The following is a 16,939-nucleotide window of genomic DNA, read 5'->3' as shown; positions in this document are numbered from 1 at the left end:
AAAGATGAAGAATAGCAGAGGAAGCAACTGGAGCTTGGAAAACAAGAGAATAAGAAGTAAGGAGGTTTGAGGACAGAAGAGAATGAGTACAATGGCCTTCAGGGTTCTAGTTTCCCCATCTTCTCTTTTTATTTACTCATTTTCAGTAACTTTCTTTTGTCTATATCTTGCATCTTAGTAGCAAAATGTGAGTTCATTGGTTTCTTCAAATCCTGCCTCATTAGTTCTGAGGAAAAAATAGAATCAATGCAATTATGTTTTTTAATTACACTAGAGAACTTAATGCAGAGCTGACTGTCATGAATGAATGTCCTAAGTAATTTTCCCACATCTTCAATGCTTTTGTGCAAACTCTGGTTAGTGAATTTGTTAGTGTAAATGCTAAGAGCATTTAAGGGGCAGACTGGACTTCGCATATGCAGAAGATGTTCAATTCAGCAAGCATATACTCAGAAGCTCTGTCCTCAGGCATTTTAATACAGCTTCATCCCACATTCATTCTCTGTGGGAAATACCTAGAGAGGTATTTCCTGCTCTGCACCCAAGAAGAGCATTGCTGTAAGCATGCAGAGGAAATGCTATGGGCCTTAACGTCCCATAGATTTTACAAATAAATAATTAATATCATTAAAAATCGTTTTAAGCAGATCTCACAGCTAACTTCAATCAGCCACAGAAGCACTGCTTGCTTTCTCCTAAACCCATCTCCATGTGGGGCTGTCAGTGCAGCTTCCTGTGTAACATTCATGCTGCCAGCAGTCCAAGACACCCATGCACAGCCCCACTGCAGCACACAGCCTTGCTGTCAGTCATCCCTTCCTGGACCCACAGTTTCACGGTGATGCTAAAAAATTCCTCGCCTCATTTTCCTCCTTCCTCCTTTCCCATTTCCTTTCTCCCCAAAAAAGGCAACCAACAAAAGATGTCAGAGAAAAAGATGCGCCTCTGCTACCCAGCCTGAGAAAAAAGGAGTGCTCGGACTTCATAAGAAAGAATGAAAAGGGATCAATGTGAGGTCAGTGAGGAAAACAGGTACTTCACTGGAATATTGTGATTTTGATGAGAAGATGGAAATTCCAGGCTAGACAAGAGCCAACATCAGTTCCTACAGTAGGATCCAAAACTGAATTATCACATACACCTATGAAGGCCAGCTGTCATGTAAATATTATTTACAAATAGAGAAAATTGTGCACATAGTGGATTTCTTGGGCTCTTATGCATCCCAAAAATGCCAACAGAGGCTGAACAGTTCAGGAAAAAAACAATACAAAACAAAACAAAAAAACCCTGAAGACCACAATACCTTTATTCTATGACAACTTAACGTTTGAAAAGTTAATTTTTTAAGTTCTGCTTTGAAATAAGCCCAACCCAAACATTCATCTTCACCACCTCCAAAGGTTGAGCTATTTGTTAGACTGAAGTCATGTTTATAATATTAGGGCCTGGGACATGGGAGCTTACCAAAATTTTGTAACTACTGAGACTCTTCTGTTCAGTTCCAATAATATACATCAACCCCACTAAATAAATAAATAAATAAATAAATAAATAAATAAATAAATGCTTTCCATAATTTACCTTTTGAGGCTATTGTGGGCCTAACAAGTTGCATGATGCTTAAATTTTAGGCCCTGAATGCAACAGTGTTTCTGTCCACAGTTTTAATAACACATTTTGCATGCAGTATCAACAAGATAGACAGATAGACAGATAGACAGAGGTTGCATCCTTGGCCACCAAAGCATTACTCAGAAAATCCACATATCTCCATCTTAGGCACATGATTCTGGGACACTCTGTGGCTCTTCAGAAGTTGGCCTTGTTGAAAAGAAAACAATACTAAACCAGACTGAGCTGCACACACCAGAGATATAACCTTCTGTAATGATCTCTAAATGAGGCATGTAACTACGATTGATTCACTGTGGGAAGCACAGAAGCCAATAAGTTCAACATATCTGATGAAAATCTCAAATTCCTCAATTTTATGTTCACTAAGAGATTCCTCAGCAGAGGATAAGAAAAATCTGACACTTTTTCTACACTGAATAAATACATTTCAGTAAATTCTCAATCCATTTGCAAAATTGCACAGTACGAGAAGGTTCCTTTAGCAAAGGAGGGAGAGAAAAGATTTAAGCTGACTTTTGTACATTATTAGTGAGTGGTATAATACTTGAATCTTCCTCAGCACAGAAGCTTTCTTTTTAAATTGTATTTTAACCCACTTAGCTATATCTGGAGCCATTTGTTCTCCAGTGATAAAGTTCACTTTTTGCATTTCTGCCTATTTTCCTGTAAGTTGCTGCATATTTCTTTTGGGAAGAAGACGCTGCATTAGCAACGCTTCTTGTTGTTTTAAAAGATGAATGCATCTCTTGCCTCTCCCAGATTGCTTATGAAGATATTAGTAAAAAAAAAAGTGGCATCCAACACTGACCTTGCTACGACTAGGCATGGTGTTATTAACATCACTACTCACTGAGAATAACCTGTCACATTCCCCAAGACAAGCTTATCTTATGACATATAGTATTCTGCTGCTACTGGCATTGAGGTTTGTGTGTTTGGTTCCATGTTGGTGGTGATTTTTTTGAGGGAGGGGTGCACAGAGAGGGTATACTTTTCAAGGCACTAAAAAAAAATGCAAGTCCAAAAATCATCACTGTACAACAATTAACTAAGTCATTAGCTGTCCGATGGAGAAGCTGAAATACGCAGAAAAGTTGAGATACTTGACATACTAAACCAGATATATATCTGAAACAGGTAACAGCAGACATCTTAATCAGCTTAATGAGCTTAACAGACAGTTCTGAACAAGTGACAGTTCTAAAAGATGCATTAAAAGAACACTGCCTGCATTCTTAACAATTTGGAGACATTATTCAAAATGAGTATGAATAACAAAACACGAATAAGGTCACTGCTGCACTAGGCTTAATGTTTCTGCTTTCTGCACCTATGCTACAAAGCATTTGTAACTAAAGTACTATTCGCTACAGCAAATGAAGTTGTTTTTAATCTTCTGCAAGTTTAGCAGAATACACACCATCTCTTTTTCCAATTTTCTCCATATGCAGCAAGTATGGAAGCATTTCCATTTCACTTTAAAAATCCTTTTTAAAGACTTAAGTATTCAGAATGCAAAATCAAGAGCTACAGAGAATAAATATAAAAGCATTTGCAATTGAAAAAGTTGACACAGGAAATAATTTCAAGCATCTAAGGACATTATAAGGTAGCATCAACGTTAAAACAAACAAAGACAGCAAGAAATACAAATCTACCATTACCTTGAATTCTTTTTCAATGTTAGCCAATTTGGCAAGCTCATTGCTGAGTTCCAGCGCAGTGAGCACAGGATCTTCACTGGAAAGGGACAGGTAAGCTGGACTGGCCAGTCCTTTGTAGGCATTTATTCTTGACCTAGAGTGACTGAAAGAATCATGCTTTTGCTTCTCTGTACAGTCATTACATTTGCAGAAATAATCATGAGGCCTTTCTATCCTTGCTCCTTTCATCAACAGCATATGCACGACTTCGTATTTTTGGCAGTGAGCAGCTAAAATGATGGGAGTGATATCTGGAGAAAAGCGGGTGCCGTCTTCATCATAGGAATAAAAATCGTCATCCTGGAGCTCCTGCTCACAAGGGCTCAGAGTCAGTCGCTTATTTACTGAAAACCCAGGATGATTTAAAATTGCTTCCACTATCCTAATGTAGCCCTTGCTGATTGCAAGCAGCAGGGCATCTCCAATCCGTGCCAAGTTCTCTTTTTTTAACAGAAGTTCTGTCACTTCCAAATGTTCATTCCCCACAGCAAGCTGCAAGGCGTTTTGGCCCATGTAGTCAACACAGTTGACATTCAGTGTTTTTGACTCCTCCAGCATTTTGCGCACCACAGGTATGTTCCCATACTCTGCTGCATCTAGAAAGCGCTCTTCCTCAGCAGTCAGACTAGTGCCTCTGTTGTTGAACATGAATGCTGGGCCTCTAATGGCCTGGCGCCTTCCCTTTTCCCTCATCATAGTCATACGCCTCAGAGACGGACTTTCTTCAATGTACCTAGTGGGGAGAAAAATAAGAAGGTAACAAAATGTCAGTCTTGGTTATTTGTAGTTTAAAGCTCTCCTGTGGCTACAAAAATGAGCACTTACCTCATTCTGACACTGCCATTTGCCCATCTATTAACTAGAAGCATTCCTTCTTAGGATCTTTCTGCCCTCATGGCAGGCAACGCAAAGAAAATTTTCCTTCATCGTTGATTTATGCAAAGTATGATACAGTAAGTGTAAATATTGCTTTCTTTGAACAATCAGATTGAGTCCCTGTGGTGGATGGTATTTAATTGCCATCAAAAGTACAACTTGATATTGTAGATGCGTTTTCATTTTATATATAACAGTGTGCTGGGAGGGATTCTGTAGAGAAGTGACATCTGATAAGTAAGGGGGAAAAAAAATCTTGACCATGCCAACAAAACAGAAAGGGCCTCTGGAATTGAACCTGTGAGCCCCGTAGACTGCATACAGTGAAGCCAGATCTCATGCCTGCTAGCGCTTACTTTGAGGAACATTAACCAAACTTGGAGAGATCTACTCACAAGTGAATCTGGTCACATTAGATGTCTTTGAAATACACCAGTGCATACATGTTCAGTAGACTTTCTGGATACTAGTAGGTAAACTACTGTTTACTGACAACAGACATGATACAGCCTACACTGGGATGAGCTCTCCCTGTAACTGGAGTTCTGCAATGCTGTGCATTATGCTGAATCCACCTCTAATGTACACCTGCCATTCCAGGAGCTGAAAGGAATCTCACCAAGCGAGTCACATTTAAAAAAACAAAACAAAAACACCACACCTGTACCACACCTCTTCTAATATGAGTAAAACAGTAAAAAAGCCAAATATTTAATTAACGAAAAATGAGATGGCAGGCATAGAGTGAAGAAGAAACTTGGGTGTAGGAGGACAAGACTGTCTGGGAAAGGAAACAAAGAACTAACTGGAGAAGCTGTGAAGTCCCTGCAACACTGGCTGCAAAAGCAGGAAGAGGGAGAAATGAGAAGGGCACAGGAGAAAAGAATGGGCGAACTAGCTAACTGAAGAAACACAAACTGGAATTATGAGCCAGTAAAATAAGTACTCTGTGTCTCCATTCCTCATCTACTGAAAAAAGAACAATTGCCTCCAATTTTACAGGAGCATTGTGAAAATTCATTCATTCATCTCACTGAAAAATTCAGACACGAAAATAAACAGCCACAGAGGAAATTAATCCATCTACCCTCATTGCAAAAGCCAAGTAAGGTGCACCTGAAGAGATGGAGGGCATAACAAAATAGTTAAATGTCCTTTTTAAGACCCTGTCAGTCTGCAACAGAACAGAACCGAGGGAAGAAATGGCACCGACACCTTGGGCACCCACTACCAGCATTCAGAGGAATGCAGTAGAAGCTCAAGGGCAGCTCCAAAAGTTATAAATCTAAGTGCTGCAGGACCAAATCCACAATGTGAGCAACCTTCCCTTAAATGCAGTCTTTTTTATTTTTGTGTGTGACCTTCCAGCAAAGAGCTCAGCTACGCTGCTACTACACAAAATGTAAGGGTTGACATCCCTGGATTTCCCCAAATATTCTCATGTCAGCCCTACTGGTTTTCACTTGGCAGACCTAATCCTATTCAGATTACAAGAATACGCCTGCTTTTCCAGCTGTCTGCATCAGTTGTAATACATTTGGTGGAACATTAAATCTTACTCACTTTATCAAAGCTACAAGCACTGTAAAAGCTGATTTGCACAAAGGGAGTTGCAGGACAGATGGGAAGTTTCACTGGAGACAAAAAACTGAGTGAAATGACTCATTATCAAAGGCAGGTCTTTCCGTAGCATCTGAACTCTCTGATTTTCATGTGAGGTCGGTATTTCCGTACTGCTAGAAGTGATCTAGCAGTGGTGGCACTGGAGCATACGTTATGCTGTCTGGTACTTACTTCTTGAAATATGTGCCAAAGCTGCTTTGCTACACACGACACATCCATTCTTTCTCAATCCCATACCACCTTCCTTCTATCTATGAAAATGTTTGTGTAGGAAATGGAATTTGCAATGGCATTAACCACAGGATTGATTTACTATGTAAAGCGTAAGCATATTTCATGTTTGGAAGTACTCAGATACGATGACTTTGGCCCACAGCACACATGGTGAAAAGCCACACTATGCAACTGCCTTATTCCCAAAATAATCAGATGTAAAGCAAGAAATACTGCCATCTTATTCTAAACAAGATAACGAGATCTTACTGTCTGCCATGCTATTAGGCTTCCGTTCCTCTTCCACATCTTAAAACATACAGGTACAGAAATGTAATTGTTTACTGTAATAGTATAAAGAAAAAAAAATCAAGTATACCAAAATGGAAGACAGAACAGATTGATTCATGCTGACTTCTTGATTAAAGAAGACTCTAAACAGTCACCTTGAATCTCATTTATCTTTTTATGAAATACATAACACATTTTCCCCCATATATTCGGGGTAATTTTTCAGTATAATTTGAAATATGTCACTTTTATTTTCTGTTTTATCTACTTGCTTCAAAACACACTGTGACTGAGGTGACTCATTTGACTTCTGTAAAAAGAGATGTATCTTTCCAAAGGTGTTACACTAGAATGTCCATACTCAGTAAGGAAAATTTCCTTCACTATAAATCTTGTTACAGAAATGATGTATTTGAAGTGACTGCAATATCTTCTCTAAACAAAGATGGAAGTTGCTTGGTATTTTCATGACTAAAACATTGTCAAGGCCTTCTGAAAAAAATAAAGTGCAAAAAATCTTGTAGCGTGCTGACAATGTGCTGCTCTGTCAGGGTCACCCGTACCTCCCTGTGCTCCTCCTCCCCTCATCGTGCAGCAAGGCGCTGAAGGCTGAGCAGCTCCAGTCAGAGCGCTGTAAGCAGGAAGGGTCACAAGTACAAGGCCACTGTTCCATTCTCTGCTCCCCTTTTCCTGTAACTAAGATGTTTAAGCTATCCCAAACCATCAAGAAAATGGCCTAAATGGCTCAAAACAAACAAAAACTTATTTAACTGTTTTTGGTAAAATTTATATGCCACATTTGTCAACTTAAGTAATCAAAACAATCACAAGTCCTATCTCTAAACACAGAATAATAGAATGGCTTGTGTTGGAAGGCACCTTTAAGATCATCTAGTTCCAACCCACCGCTGTAGGCAGGGACGCCTCCCACTAGACCAGGTTGCTGAAAGCCCCATCCAGCCTGGCCTTGAATGCTTCCAGGCAGGGAACATTCGCAGCCTCTCTGGGCCACCTGTTGCAGTGTCTCACCATTCTCACAGTGATGAATTTCTTCCTGATACCTAGTCTGAATCTACCCTCTTCCAGTTTTAAACTCATTCTGTTGCTCCATGCCCTTGTAAAAAGTACCCCACCCCCCCCCTCCAGCTTTTCTGTAGCCCCCTTCAGGTACTGGAAGCCTGCTATAAGGTCTCCTCTTCTCCAGGCTGAAGAGACCCAGCTCTCTCAGCCCATCCTCAAAGGGGAGGTGCTCCAGCTCTCTGATCATCATTAAACTTCTTAAAAATGTGACTAAAATAAAAGCAAATTTGTATCATGTTCTGTTTCCTAGAGCCTTAAAGTTCATCTTCTCATCCTTGGCCAGGAGGTGACAACCTATATTAACAGAGGGACGAAGAGATGAAAATTACGATGTTCTTCTTCACCTTTGTTCCCAATAGTTAAAAAATAAAAATAAAATAAAATAATAAAAAAAGAATCCATAGAATATAAGGTGAAAAAATACAGAAAAATGCCAAACAAGAAAAGTTACTACATGTTAATTCTGCATCAGCGGTGCACCACAACGTTGTGTGAAGCTGAGCCCCTCCATCATTCTGCACCAGTACTACTCACAATTCACAGCAGGAAAACAGGGAAGGAGCTGATAAAGCTTCAAGCCTCTGTGTGTTGCTCAGCACAAATAAGAAAGATGGAACTGGAAAAGAGCAGTCACTTTAAGTGAAATAGCCCAAGTCTCACCCCACTGGGGCATGTTTCCTCAGCCTTAAGAAAACTCCATGAAGCAGCTGCTTTGAGAAAACTTGTAAAATACAAGTTCCGACTTTCATGTGTGCACTAAAAAACGTATTCCTTTTCCTGTTAAGCAAGCAATGCCCTTGTCTGTCTCTTGTGTCCTGCATGCATCACATACACTATGACCTTATACTACACTGCAGTGCTGCCTGTCACTGGAGAGCATTCTTGAAATTGACTTTACTTCCCTTGGGCAGAGTTATTTCTAAGTATAAGACTAGAAACTTCAGCAGAGCAACAGCTCCTAAGGACCAGAGTATGCAGTACAATTCCTCTGCTTCTACCATGGATTACTTCAATCTGCTGTGCTAACCTCTGCTAAATCTCTTCACATTCTGGCATTCAGAATCATCGCAGAAGGACAGAAATACAAGATGATGCATTTGAGAAGATCTGTAATCGTGTTTCCAAGTCTTTTTTTTTAATATATATTTATTTCTGCAAAGTACATATGAAATAATTAAAAAAGAGAGGAGTCGAAAAAAAGAAGTTTCATTTTCAGACTCCCCAAATCTACAGAGTTATTTTACAACTTTCATGCTAAAGAATAAGCAGTTACTCTTCCTGAACTATTAATTGCAATAAAGGATGGCACCCACAACTTACAAGCACCCCACTAATAAACTGCAGTACATGAGCAGTCTTGAATCTATGGCAGCCCTGAAATGCAGCCCGGTGACTGCAAGCAGATCAGACAAGTACATCACAGAGCAGCAACATGCCCATCTCCAAGGCAGCCACGCTTTAGTCTGCCATGCAGCGCTCACACACTGTGCCTCCAGTGCTGCCAAAAGTAACCTCTGAGGTCCTGCTCTGTAATTACACGACACATTGCCTTACACCCAGAACGTGCTCAGACACACACATGCACAAGCAGCATTTTAGCCCGTGACTCCCAAGATCTCTTAAACCAAGCAATCTCAAACATTTGCTTTGTTCCCATCTCAGGCAGGGCCGCACAGTGCTGGTCAGGTGATTCTTCCCTGACCTCTCTCAAGCAAAATCTCTGCCAGCCTTTCAAGTTGAGCTATGGGCATGGGCCAAAAGAGGTCACTACTAAATGCCTGCTTTGTTTTTTCCCCCCAAAAGAAGTGGTGTTACATGCATGCATGCATTCATACTGCATCTTGAGGAAGCCTATATGTATTTCACACAATGTAGGAATCTGCACCAAAGTTAAAATGTATGAAATGACAGCTTCCTTCTCCCTTCTGGAGAGCCCAGGCAGTAGTTCATATCAGATGGAGACAAATTCAGCCCAACACAGAACATAAATCAGGCCAGCTGCAAGATCTGACCCCAGTCTGTGCTCTCCCACTGCTCTGAAATGACATAATCCATCATCCAAAATGCCCTCATGTCAGCTCACAGAAGTTCTGGCAAAGAGCTGGAAAGAACTACAGTCAAAAAAGGAGCAAAACACCACAAGGCATCAGGAGGAGGTATATACACACTTAGTTTGTTCGTTCCAGCCTCCTAAAAAAACCCCAAAACTGCACAGAGCTTTTCCCTACCACTGCTCATCACTAACACTTCCAAATGAAATACCACCTGTCTGAATCCCAGTGGAAATAAAAGCACCATGTTTTGATGAGAGGATCATATTGGTGCACACAGAGAAAAAGGCAAAGGGGTCTCACCAGGAGAGAACCAAGTTCGTAGGGCTGCAGCAACACAGAATTGTAAAGATGCTTTTACACTGCCTTTCATTTGCGCTCTGGTGTTCTGCTCAGGAAAAAAAGCTGGGTTTTCAAAGGGCCCCAGAAAATCAGGCACACAGTGCCCACCACAATTAATGCGCAATGTTAGCCCATTTCCTTCACCAGTAGGACATACAGGGCCATATGAAACAGAAGTATTACCTCTGGCCTGCTGTCCTGCTGGAAATCCTGGGTTAATTACTTTTTCCAGCAGTATTTGCACAGGAGGGAGCCAGACACACAGTTACAGGTACCTTGCATGGGTTACATGCTTTTGGAGAGAATACTTCTCAAATACCAACCGCACCTCCCTGTGCAAACCTCTCCACATCCTCTTGTCTCTATCCCCTTGCAGTTTAGATCATGATTTTTTTCACGCAAGGATTCTCATGACTACTGCATGCAAGCCAAAGACTTATGCATATCTATCTGAGTACATTATGAGCAATCTGATGCTCACTTATCCTGGTCACAGACGCTACAGTTTTAGGCTGTAGCAAGAATCACGAAGTGTTACTCCTACTCCAGAAAAGCCCACTGTGTACGAAGATGGACATACCACAGGTAAAATGGCAGCCCCAATGCCCTGCCAGTTCAAAGGGCTTCCACAGGTCCAAAAGCATACTGCTATTGAACTCAGTTTTAGTCCACGCTGGCGTAACATCAGTTTGCTAAAGAAAGGAATTCCAAGGACAGGAACCCAGAAGAGCTACCAAATAACAATTCCTCTGCCTAGCTTGAGCTGATTAAAAAGCGAATGTATGCGCCTGAACTAGTCTTCCAGGCTCTTTTTGTGGGGAATGAGGAGAGACGAGCACCTCAAGAATCTCACTGACTGCACACGCAGCTCAGGCAAACAACTTCGGCACGAGTTTCAGGCAGCTCAACAGGAGAGAACGATCCTTACACTCAGAGCCTGGGTACAAAATGTTTGCAAAGAAATTCTGCGCTGGGATGGCAGAAAGCATTATTTGTGACTAAAACAGGGCTTCGACTGTGATCCTTACTCCTGTACTTCACCATTGTCTCTGAGGTGATTTTATTCAGGGCTTCTTCTATAAATGCTGAATGTGTTAACTTAAAACTCAATGTGTTCATCATTTAGTAAACGAGTTATTTAATAATCAAATATTGCCCTGAAAGTATCAAATGCTCTAGAAATACTCAAGGAGAGTGTTACATGGGGAGCGGTGTCACGGACATGACACATTCAGTCAATCAGAGAAATGAAAATTAATATTCCCATCAGTAAAACTGCATTTATTTATCCTGCAGCAAACACCAGCCAGAGCTGGGGCTCAGAGACATGACGGTGTCTTTAGAAACGAGGAACAGAAGCTCTCCAAGACACGTTAATGGAGGAGCAGGACCTCACGCACGGATGTTCCCAGTGCAGGTGCCTCAGATCTCTGCGAGCGGCCGCCTTCAGGCACCACCCCGAGGGCTTTGAAGACACAAAGGTAAAAAAGGGCACACCGGGCTCAGCAAATCTTACCTAAATCAGTGACTGGGTTTTCTCGGCACCTAATACCAGCAGGCAGGGAACAGCTCAACACGCAAAGCGCATCAGACACACTTCCGATTACGCGCGGACTAATTTCTCAAAACCGCTAGCGAGCAGCTAATAAAGTTTGGCGAAGCCTCAGCCCGCGGGGACCTGAGCCGCACATCCTACCGCGAGCGGAGACGGAAGGCCGGCCGGCGCGGCGCGGCGCGGCCGCCAGGGGGCGCGGGGGAACGCGGGGCTCCGGCTTCACCCCCGGCTTCAGCCCCGCAGCCCGGCGGCGCGCAGCCCGCGGGGTCCCGGCGGCAGAAGCGCCCGCCGGCACCGGCTCGGGCCCCGCCTCTCCCTTCGGCCAGCCCCGGCGGCAAAACGACGGCCGGACAAGCGGCGCGCGGCCCCTCCGAGCCCTGCCCGCACCTGAGCTCGGCTCGACGGGGCGGAGACGGTCCGGCGCCCAGCGGCCGGGTGTCGCGGCCCGGCCCGCGGCCGTCTCGGGGAAGTTGTCGGCCCCCGGGCCCGACTTACATGGTGCTGGCGAAGGGCGGCGGCGGGTAGTAGCCGTAGGGCTCCCGGAGGGTCTTCACGGCGCGCAGCGGCGGCGGCGGCGGCTCCAGCCCACCGTTGACGCCTCTCCAGCCGCGGCGCCGGCGCTGCCGCTCTTCTTCCTCTGCCTCCTCCTCCTCCTCCTCCTGCTGCTGCTGCTGCTGCTGCTGCGGGGGGAAGGTCACTCTCCCCTGCTCCTTGCCCTTCCGGCTCTTGCTGGACATGGTCGGGGTCTCCGCCGGCGGCGGCGGCCGCTGCTGCTCCCGGCCGGCCTCGTCGGGCAGCGCGCGCGGCGGAGAAGGAGGCGGGAGGAGGAGGAGGAGGCGGGCGGCGCTGCCCGGCCGGGCACGGAGCGCCCGGAGGGAACGGCGGCCGCACCGCGATCCCTCCGCCGCCCCTCTGCCCTCTCCGCCCGCCGCCTGTCAGCCAGGCGGCCCGACAGCGGGAGCCGGGGAGCGCCGGCGAGCGGGCAGGCGAGCGAGAGACGGGGCTCCCGGCGGCGGCTCTGCCCCTCGCCTCTCCTTGTCATTATCCCTCGCTAGGGCAGCATCGCAGCGGAGCGGGGCGGCCGCCTGCCGCCGCGGGCACCCCGCCGAGGAGGGGCCGCCGCTCCCACCTGCCGGCATCGGGACCGCCCCCGCCCGGCGGCAGCTTCGTCTCAGGGGGATAGAAGGGAGGGGGGGACGGAAAAGGAAGGCAGGGGATGGGCGGGGATGCCAACCGCCGTCGCCTGCGCTCCTCGGGGGGGGGGAAACGCGGCCGGCCGCCGTGGACACGCGGTCCCCGAGGGCAGCGCCCGGCCATGGGGTTCGTGAGGCGGGCCGTTGGGCGCGCGGTCAGCCGGCCTCGGGTGCCCGGCCCCATGGCAGCCACGGACAGCTCGTGCGTGGCATTCGGACACAGTTTCACTCTGCTCTGGGAGCAGTTTGATGAAGATTTTTAAGTGGGGGAAAAAAAAAAAAAAAAAAAAAAAAAAAAGCGTATTTTGAGTGGCTTACCAAGGATGAAGGCGTCCAGGTTCCCAAAGGGTTCCAGGTGTCGGTACCTGAGAACGGCTGTTTTAATGCTGCGTGGTGTCGAGCTAAAAGCAGTGGGAGGATGCTGAGACGCCTATCGCATGTAATCAGAAGTAATTACACTCTATAGATACCAGCCACAACGATTCTTGCTGTACAGAGATGCATTACATCTTCTTGTGCTGAGAGATTTTGTATTGTGATAGGGAAAATATTCCATCACAAAACTGCAGCCGCGACAAAATGAAGGCAGAACATATGTTTTTACATGCAGAATATGCAGAACAGTAGGTACGCAGGGACTGTGTGGTGGTTTATGTATGCAATACATCTATTTCTTTGTCTACATCCAACTAGGGTGACATTTTTCTCTTGCTTTAAACTTTTCCTAAGCATTATGTGGCCAACAGTGTGAATTTGCACAAATTCCAAAACTTGGATCCTAATGAAATTGAAATTTTTGAGGTGTTCCAATTGCTTCAGAGTAAGTGGGCTCTAACTCCTAATACAAATGCTTAGAGCTCTCACTGCTGTGCCAGCAACACAGGCCATCCATACAAGGTGCTCATTACCTCACGCTTTTGGTATCAGCCAAGCTTCTGCCTCTAATTTTTCCATACATCTAAAATTTGTACTGATGAAGCACAGGAAAAGAAAAAAACAAAAAACAAAAAACAACTGACCAAGAGGTTCACAGAGATATATAACTGCTGCAGCTTTGAAGGGCTGTTTTTGTCTATTCTGTTTGCATCTTAAACTATTTAGGGAGGTGCTTTTGTCTTTTGTCACTTGAAAATCCCATTTAGCTTCAGTGAAATTACATACATGGTTGAGCAAATTCTGCTTTCTAGTAAGCTGATGGTATAATGTAGCTACTGTAGCTTTGAGCTGCTGGGAGTCCCTCATTTAGGACAATCTAGGTGTACAGCATGGCTATATATATCATAACAGTATTAAATTTTTTAAAGCGTAAGAATGCAACAATCCATTTGCATCAAAATTTGTATTCTTGAAGGGCCCCTTTGGCTTAATAATAATAATAATAATACTGCCCATATTGTATTCCATTTCACAAAAAAAGAAAAAAGAAATCCTCTGTTATCACAGTGGGTTGCATGAATGGGCATTCTTTTGCCTCTAGAATTTCTCCTAAGATCAAAATATAAAAGTAGAGCTGAAAATAGATGAAGAATGCTTGTTTGCCAAATGTACACTCAAAGCAAGGCCTCCACATTATCACAGCTTATTTTCTTTTCAGAAATGAATAAAAGGGTTATTTAATATTGGTTCTTAGCTGTAAGAAAGGCGCATTCCTGCTTCTTCTGTTCTCCGTATTGCTGATTTGTATTAGGTGTTCTATGGGCTCTACTTTTCATGGTATGAGCGTTATCTAAACAGAAATTGGTTCTCTGTTTCTACAATCATGGTTAATGACTACAATCTATTCCATTATCTAAGCCACTACAATACTGTGCTTGGAAGTGCAGAAGCCATCTTGATACATCCCTCCATTTTAAGAGCTAATTGGCCGATAACTCTCTAAGCAATTACAATCCTATTTATTACAGTATATATTTGATCTCATAGAACTTACACCTGAACTGTGTCTGTAGTTTGCTTTTGAGAATGCCGTGTGAGATCGTGGCATTAAAAAGACCTGTTTCAGCACTGTGACCACTGTGTAGAAAGTCACTTTTGCCACTACACAATTCCCAGCAAAAGGGACTTCTGAGAGATCTGTCACCTCGCTGCTGTGACTGTATTCTGCTCACTGCCAGTGTTACAGGGGAAATGCTTGTCAAGTTTTTTTAGAGGGAGAAGCTTTTTGCCTTGATTCTGAAGGAAAAGGATAATAAAAAAAGAATTGACCAAACAAATAATCTTTCTCATCATAGTGTTCCAGAGCCACCAAGCCAAAATAGAATGATCCTAATGTACAGTTAGATTAAGTGCTTTACTTCATGCTTTCCTGCCCATCCTGCTTTACTTGCTGTCTGGCCACTTTTGGCCAGCACTTCCTTGCATCTGAGCTCTCCAGCCCAGTAACAGTGGAGAAGGGTTGTTTTTTGTTGGATTTTTTTTTTTTTTTTGCTTTTTTGGAGGAAATCCTACCTGAAAAACAGTTGGGATAGCAACAAAAGAACATATTATGCATTTCAGATGTACTTTGTCTGGTTGTAGCTTTAGAAATATTTTGTCTTTCAGAATATTTTGTCACAGAAACATGTAAGAAAACAAACTCAGTCCTCATAATACATTCAGACATGGTCAGAAATAGCAGGCTGCTACCAGAACACAGTACCAGAACAAGGATATGAGAACCCTTGATTAGATTTCAGCCATCACTCCTTCTTTGACGGCAGGAACGTAAGAATTGTGGTTGAGGCTCCAAAGTTCTGGAATCAAACAAATAAAATGCATGAAATGACATTTTGGAATCACCATAATGAGCAAAGAATCTAAGTCTACTGAAAATGCATCTTCAGTTCCAGACACGGCCAAATCCAAAAAAGGATTTTTTGTTTCATGAATCATTTACACATTTTTAAAAATGTTAATAATTCCAGTAGTCCTAATGTTCTGAAGTCATCATTCTTTCCCAAAATATTCAAGACTGTTAAAGTATCGGGTAGGTGTTAACAGTGAGTGAAGTACCAGGCAGGCAGCATAGGGAGGCTTGTTCTGTCCAGTGCTTCAGCTGGTTGGAGACTACAATCAGTGGCTCCCAGTCTAGTACATTTTGTGAAAGCTGACTTGAATTTACAAAGTTCTGGAATGATGATGTTTTAATTTAGAAAACCGATTCCTGGAAATTCCTTAGACAGAAAAAAAGAAAGAAAGAAAGAAAATCATGCTATTGTAAGGACAGGGACTGAGTGGAAAGGCTAGAAATATTTACAGCACATAGTGAAGCATAGGAGACACAATATGGTATTACTGGAGGTGCTGTTTGGTAGATTATTCCCCATGCTCCTGTTTGCTTTGAACATTAAACCCACAGTACTAATCCATCATGTTCCCATTGGATCCGCACCAGCATATAATCCCTCAGTTTTTTTAACCAGGCTGGTTTGGTTATGTCAGGCTGGAGTAAGATCGGAGTGGCGTTTTGTTTGTATGGATCAACTGATCTGTGATGGAATTTTTCTGACCTCAAAATTACGAAAAATGTACAACTTTGATTTAAAAATAACTGCTGCAGTATTCTTCAGCTGGAAATAAGTCATCAAAAATAGCATTTCTAAATTGAAGTAAGGTGTCAGCCTACAGTAATAAATTTCCTTGAAATTTATTGTTGAAAACATGAGTTCCATATTTATCTTTCCTTTAGTTAGTTAGTTAGTTAGTTTCTTTAAAGTAGGCAATTGAATGGAGTAAAGCTGTGAAATACAAAAGCAGCTACCACAGTTAGCATTTGATATCTAAACTGATCAGGAAATACGTTCAGAATTTTAGGCTAAACGAGCATGTCAGCAATATGACAAGTGATGGGGGAAAGGGTCATTTAGTGCATATACTCTGGGTTTTTCTTTTAGCAGAATTTTTCTGAGAGGTAATTAAAAAGTGTTAACTTTAAAATAAACATACCCTGCTTGTTGAGGGTAGGATTGTTGATATTAAGAGCCCCTTGTTGAAACAAAGTGATGTAGATAGAAGAATAAGCAAGGTACAAGGAACTTGTAGCAACAGTTTCCCCTACAAAATAACCTTGCATGTCATACAATGATGCCAAATGATTATTTTGGAGCTTTATTAAAAAGTGGGAGTATATTCTCTCAGGAGACAAAACAGCGGTTTTTATTTGCTTGAAGAGACGAGCAAAGAGAGGCACAGTAAGGCTAGAAATAGAATCCAGGTCGTGCAGTGCGCCCAACCCTTGTCTAACGTGTCTGTGTACTACTTTCATGAAAATTGGGAAGTTGGTGGGAATAGCAACAGTGTAATGAAAGCAAAATTGGCCTTCTTTGCCTCATACTGGGAATTTGCCTACTTGCCAAGAACCCGGTGTTTTCAAGGACATTTAGCTCCTCCACCAAG

General features: G+C 43.2%; 1 protein-coding gene across 2 annotated transcripts in view; it reads right to left on the bottom strand.

The window, feature by feature from the left end:
• The window catches only part of TRPC3 (transient receptor potential cation channel subfamily C member 3), a 40,196-nt gene extending 27,378 nt beyond the window's left edge, over positions 1–12,818 (bottom strand). The window contains exons 1-2 of one of the 2 annotated variants that reach the window (XM_090139178.1): positions 11,868–12,818; positions 3,303–4,074 (exon numbers count right to left, since the gene is read on the bottom strand). In XM_090139178.1, coding sequence (XP_089995304.1) covers positions 3,303–4,074; positions 11,868–12,109 — 1,014 coding nt within the window. In that variant the 5' untranslated portion in view covers positions 12,110–12,818. The remainder of the gene's footprint in view (positions 1–3,302; positions 4,075–11,867) is intronic. The other variant, XM_031596878.2, reaches the window with a different exon arrangement.
• Positions 12,819–16,939: the final 4,121 nt, after the last annotated feature.

Source organism: Phasianus colchicus, chromosome 4, assembly GCF_987193195.1.
Source record: "Phasianus colchicus chromosome 4, bPhaCol1.hap1.1, whole genome shotgun sequence".
Classification (NCBI taxonomy): Eukaryota; Metazoa; Chordata; class Aves; order Galliformes; family Phasianidae; genus Phasianus; species Phasianus colchicus.
This window is presented reverse-complemented; position numbering and strand designations above follow the sequence as displayed.